At 47.2% G+C, this 4,789-nt stretch overlaps 1 protein-coding gene across 1 annotated transcript in view; it reads right to left on the bottom strand.

The window, feature by feature from the left end:
• The window catches only part of KIAA0195 (KIAA0195 ortholog), a 43,825-nt gene that overhangs the window by 5,660 nt on the left and 33,376 nt on the right, over positions 1–4,789 (bottom strand). Inside the window, exons 21-25 of the mRNA XM_009323760.1 lie at positions 3,831–3,931; positions 2,231–2,339; positions 1,490–1,679; positions 858–935; positions 375–460 (exon numbers count right to left, since the gene is read on the bottom strand). Of these exons, the coding sequence (XP_009322035.1) occupies positions 375–460; positions 858–935; positions 1,490–1,679; positions 2,231–2,339; positions 3,831–3,931 (564 nt within the window). The remainder of the gene's footprint in view (positions 1–374; positions 461–857; positions 936–1,489; positions 1,680–2,230; positions 2,340–3,830; positions 3,932–4,789) is intronic.

The raw sequence follows: 4,789 nt of genomic DNA, 5'->3' as shown, positions 1-4,789 counted from the left end.
ACCTCCAAATGTGTGATGGGGAAAAACCCACCCATGGTACCTTGGCCTCTGGCTGACACCCTAGGCTCTCCATTGCACTCCAGCCAGTGCAACAGTATCAGGATTAGAAATGATTTTCAGCTGGAGGTTCAAGCCACAAGATTAATAGCAGCTCTCAGACAGCAGGCAAGGGTAACACAGCAGTACACAAATGCTCCTGTCTGTGTTTCCAAGCACCTTGTCAAAGCAGGTGCTTGGAATAATTTTTGCAGCTGCCTTAGCATGCTGCGGGTGATGTTGGCTTTCTTTTAACCTGGACACAGTGAGGCTGGGGGACTGGTCTGTGCATCCTGTGAGTGGGAGGCAGAAGATTCCACCCTGTCTGATAGACTCACCTGAGCAGTGGGTAGCAGAAACAGGAGAGCCACACGATGTCTGTGGTACTGAGGATGGGGGGCAGCTGCACCAGGCAGGAGAGGAACTGGACAGGAACAATCCAGAGTGAATAGTGTGAGCAGTGCTAGGACAGTATTGTTATCCAAGATGCCACCGTCCTCCCACAAAGCACTAGGATGAGCTGGTAACTAGGCTGCCACTGCACAGCCTCTCCACATGTTCAGGGTTGCTGGGGCAGATGCTGCAGGGGACGCTTTTCTCCAGGGAAAAAGGGGCTGGAAAGAAACCTCTGTAGGAGGGTCAGGGAGAAGGGGCAACGTAGGCTGAGATCACATAGTCTGTCTGTAACTTCCCCAAACATGCTGTGTAAACCTGACTGAAGGCCACCTTCCTCTTTCGCAAGGCTGCCCCACAGCAGCCACCCATATCCATGCTAGTGCTCCCGTCATTTGAGCTAAATGCTCAACCAGGCCAGGACTCACCTGAATGACAACCAAGGTCAGCTGGCACTGCAGCAGGAAGAGGAAACACTTGCGGATCCCATATGTTGCATGCCTGGCCTGGAAGGAAGCACAAGCCCTCAGAGCCCTCGCTGTGATGTGAGCAGTTACCAGCCAAGAGCAATTATTGGCAGGCAGGGGCAGAACATGTGGCCTGCAGGGGAAGTGGGAAGGGAGAGGATCTGGACGCATTGTAAGCAAAAGGGGAAGGTCTCCTGCCTAGATGTAGGGTTGTGAAGGAAAGGCAGAATTTAGCCAAGGGTAAATTTGTTTAAACCTCCTGGCTTTTCTGGGGTAACACTTCTCCCTAGCACTGCATTGTTGTCTGGCTGGGGATCTCTGCAAGTTTATACTTTATCCAGTTGAACAATATTCATGTCCTGTTGCCACAAGGCACCATTCCCAAACTATCTCCTACACCTTGGACCGGTAGGGCCAGGCAGGTAGTATTTCTGTTGTGCTTCCTGGACAAAGGACAGGAGACACAAGCAAAGCTAATGCTGGCAGCTTATTGCAGGCAACTCAACAAGAATGCTCACATCAGCTCCTGGATTTGCTCTTTGTGAGCTGCAGGCAGAGGGGTGAGTACTAGAGAGGGGATATGCCTGGCTTACCTGCTCTATAAGCCTGATAATACTAGTACTCTCTTCTTGGCGGAAGGACATGGAGCAAGGCAGGCTGTTGAGTTGCCCTGAGAGCTGCAGTGGGGTGAGCTCATCAGAGACATGAGTCATGGTGGTGCTGGTGGCATAGCCAAAAGTCTCCCAGGAGCAGCGAGATGGATAGAGAGGGTCCAGTGCTATACTGCAAGGACGATACAGAAGGATTAGCAAAAGTTCTCATCCCAGAGGAGAAACTATGTTTCACTGCAGTCCAGCTTGTAAAGTCATGCTGTGCTGTGCCACGCCACCTCTATCTACCTCACTGGTACAGAAGTCCTGAGCTGTGACATGAATTTAGGATCAATCTCCCTAGACTTCCAGTTATTCTCAGAGAAATAAATAAGCATATTTGGGTTTGTGGCTCAAAGTCAACAAATTGGTTGATCCAGAGGGGCATTTCCACTCTTTCACCCAATGAGAAGCATCTGTAATGCCAGTTGGTACACAGTAGTTCAGCATGCAAGAGTAACAGCTTCCTTTCAAAGATGGAAATATCTGTGTGTGTCAAGGGATCTAGATAATCATCCCACCCAATACCACCCAAATGTTTCTTACGGAGACAAATGCAGCTAATAATGGACAGAACAATTGTGAGCATCACCCTGTACAATCCACAGGTCTGGTGTGACCCATGGCTGGGCACTCGCTAAACTCAAGGCAAAGGCAGCTGGAGGAGTCTGGATCCTGCCCCACCTGATATCACTTTGCAGGAAGAGGCAACTATTCCGGAGGTTGGCAGAGCTTCCCAGACAGCAAGTCACCTCCCCATACTCCTGCATGATCTTGATCATCTCACACATGGCTGCAAAGGGACAGAAGGAGAAACACAGTGCATTATCTCATTATGCACACAAAGATGCAGTGTTTCACACACCCTTTCCAGTCTGGATAACAAGCAGTCAGATCTTTTAAAATTACCCCAACTGATATTCATCAGTTATGTACAGTGAGATCCAAAGTCAAAGTACACAATTAGATAGCTAATTAATTGCAGTCCAAGTGCTCTGTATACCTGCCTCCTGCAGGAACTGAGCTGTGATTCACAGAACCATGTCCCAGAGATTTGCATCTCTAGCACACCTCTCTCAGACCAGAGCTGTAGGTACAGCCTCAGTATATAGCACAAGATGGCTTCAGCATCAAATGGTCTTGTTAGAAAACAGCAGAAATTAAATAAATCTAAATAATTCAAGCCTAAAATAAATACACAATTTTAAATTCCACTCAGCAGCACATTGCTACTGTTCCAAGTCTAAAGGAACAGAGGGAATATAACAAACTGCTCCAAAACCAGTGCCATACTCAGCCATACACAGAGCCAGGCCCTGTTCCTGCACTCCCACCACTACCTCTAGCCTTCATCAATCTTTTTATCAACATCCTCCTGGGGCCTCTAAATCAAAGCTGGTGTTTGATCCAATTTTTATTCTGTAGCCCTGTGCACAGTGCTCTGTGTGTATAGGAATTTTCTAGAATGCTCCAGGCAAAAAAAAAAAACAAAACCCCAAACCCACCATCTGCAGATTCCTGTGTAAACAACTTATCTAAATGACTGGTACACCCAGATCTGCAGCTCAGCGAGGGGTTAGATGAAGTGGGGAACTGCCACTTCTGTCAAAAAGAGAGAGGAAATATACTGGGCACTGAATGCTTAGGCAGACTGGGCTGTAACTGGTTCTCACTGGCACTGTAAACTGTGCCCAGAGGTACCTAAAATGCCAAATTATAATGATGCTTAGCACTTTTACTGTAGACTGGACAGGTATTAGCCAGCTGAGCACTCAGCCCCTTTCTTAGATAAAACAGTATCACTCAGAGAGATAAAGAAATTTTGTCCTTTCTGGTCTCTGCAATCAAAAACTCTGCAAAGCAGGAGAAGGTGTTAACAGCAACTGCCAGAGGAAAACACTTCTGGGAAGTGATTTCCAAGTTATATAAGGCAGCGAGGGCTGTGAGCAGAGATCAAAGTCTCCTAGCACACTGATGATGCTTATTTAATAAAAAAGGTAGAAGCATTTTGGATGTTTGCTTTTGAGTCTCTTACAGATGCTAATTGAAAGGAGTGGTTCTTAGCCCAATTCTGTAGCTAGGGAACAGTCACATTAAAACAAAGTTAACATCTGGCTTCCCACAGGTAGCAGTAGAGGGTCATTAATATCAAAATGCCCTTCTAGATTTCTGGACTGCATCCCCTTCCCTTCACCCATGTCCACACCCAGATGAGCCAGAGCAAATGGATGGGGAAGGTATTCATGGGCAATAGGAGGACAGACCCAGGCTCTGTGCCACTTACTCTCTGGGGTACAGTCTGTGAAGAGGGGCACCAGCAAAGGCACATTGTCTATGTTCTGCAGGTGAGGTCTCACCTGGTGGATCCCCCGTGGGAGTTTGGCCTGAAAAAGAGAAAGAAGAGACTAAGCAGAGGAGTGCACGTGTGTGTGAGGGAGAAGCATTTCAGAGGGAACTGCTAAAATGAGAATTATGATTCCCAGAATTATGCAACTTCAAGATCAGATACAAATCGATGTCCCAGCAGACAGAAGCTAGCTTTCCCAAGCCACTGTAAAAAGTCTTCTGCTGAAGTTCTACACTGACACACCAAGCTGTCTGTGCTCACCTTCATGGTTTGTAAGATCAGCATGATAAACCTGTGCTCAAGGATTTCTAAGAACTTGTTACCTGTGTGGAGAATCTAGTCAGAAACTATGTGCTGCATTTCAATTGCAGCCATATCAACACACAGCAAGGGAAGGGTTCTTGCTTTCTAAAATCAGGCCTAATAGGTTTATTGGTTTTTGTTTTTAAATCTGCATCTATCTCTGATATTCCTGTAACCTCTGCTGAGCACATCTGAGTTCTTTATAAGGCAGGAAGAGCTTTTCCTGCACTCCGACTACTGGGCAGCACCAGCCATGGCTCACAGTTGGAGAAGAGACAAAGTTTCTTCGGACTGCATGGAATGTGAGGATGTTCCCACTCCCTGCCCGGCACACGGGAAGGGGACTCAGACAGACTGAGATGCGGCTCTCAAGGCTACCCCATGTACTGTCATCTCCATTCCTAAACTCCAAAGAAAAGACCTGTTCAGCAAAAGTGATTAACTGAGAGAATCCCAAACTTCCCAGGCTCTAGATACCAAGCTGGAAGAGGGTGGGGGAAATCAGGACTCCCACCACAAACCTGTCAATCAATCTGCTTTGAAGAGGAATTCCCTCTGGGAGTAATGAGGTGATACTGCTGACCATGACAACA

The sequence above is a fragment of the Pygoscelis adeliae genome, unplaced genomic scaffold, assembly GCF_000699105.1.
Source record: "Pygoscelis adeliae isolate BGI_AS28 unplaced genomic scaffold, ASM69910v1 Scaffold75, whole genome shotgun sequence".
In the NCBI taxonomy this organism is placed as follows: Eukaryota; Metazoa; Chordata; class Aves; order Sphenisciformes; family Spheniscidae; genus Pygoscelis; species Pygoscelis adeliae.
Note: the sequence above shows the minus strand (reverse complement) of the source record. Positions and strands in the feature narration are given on the sequence as shown.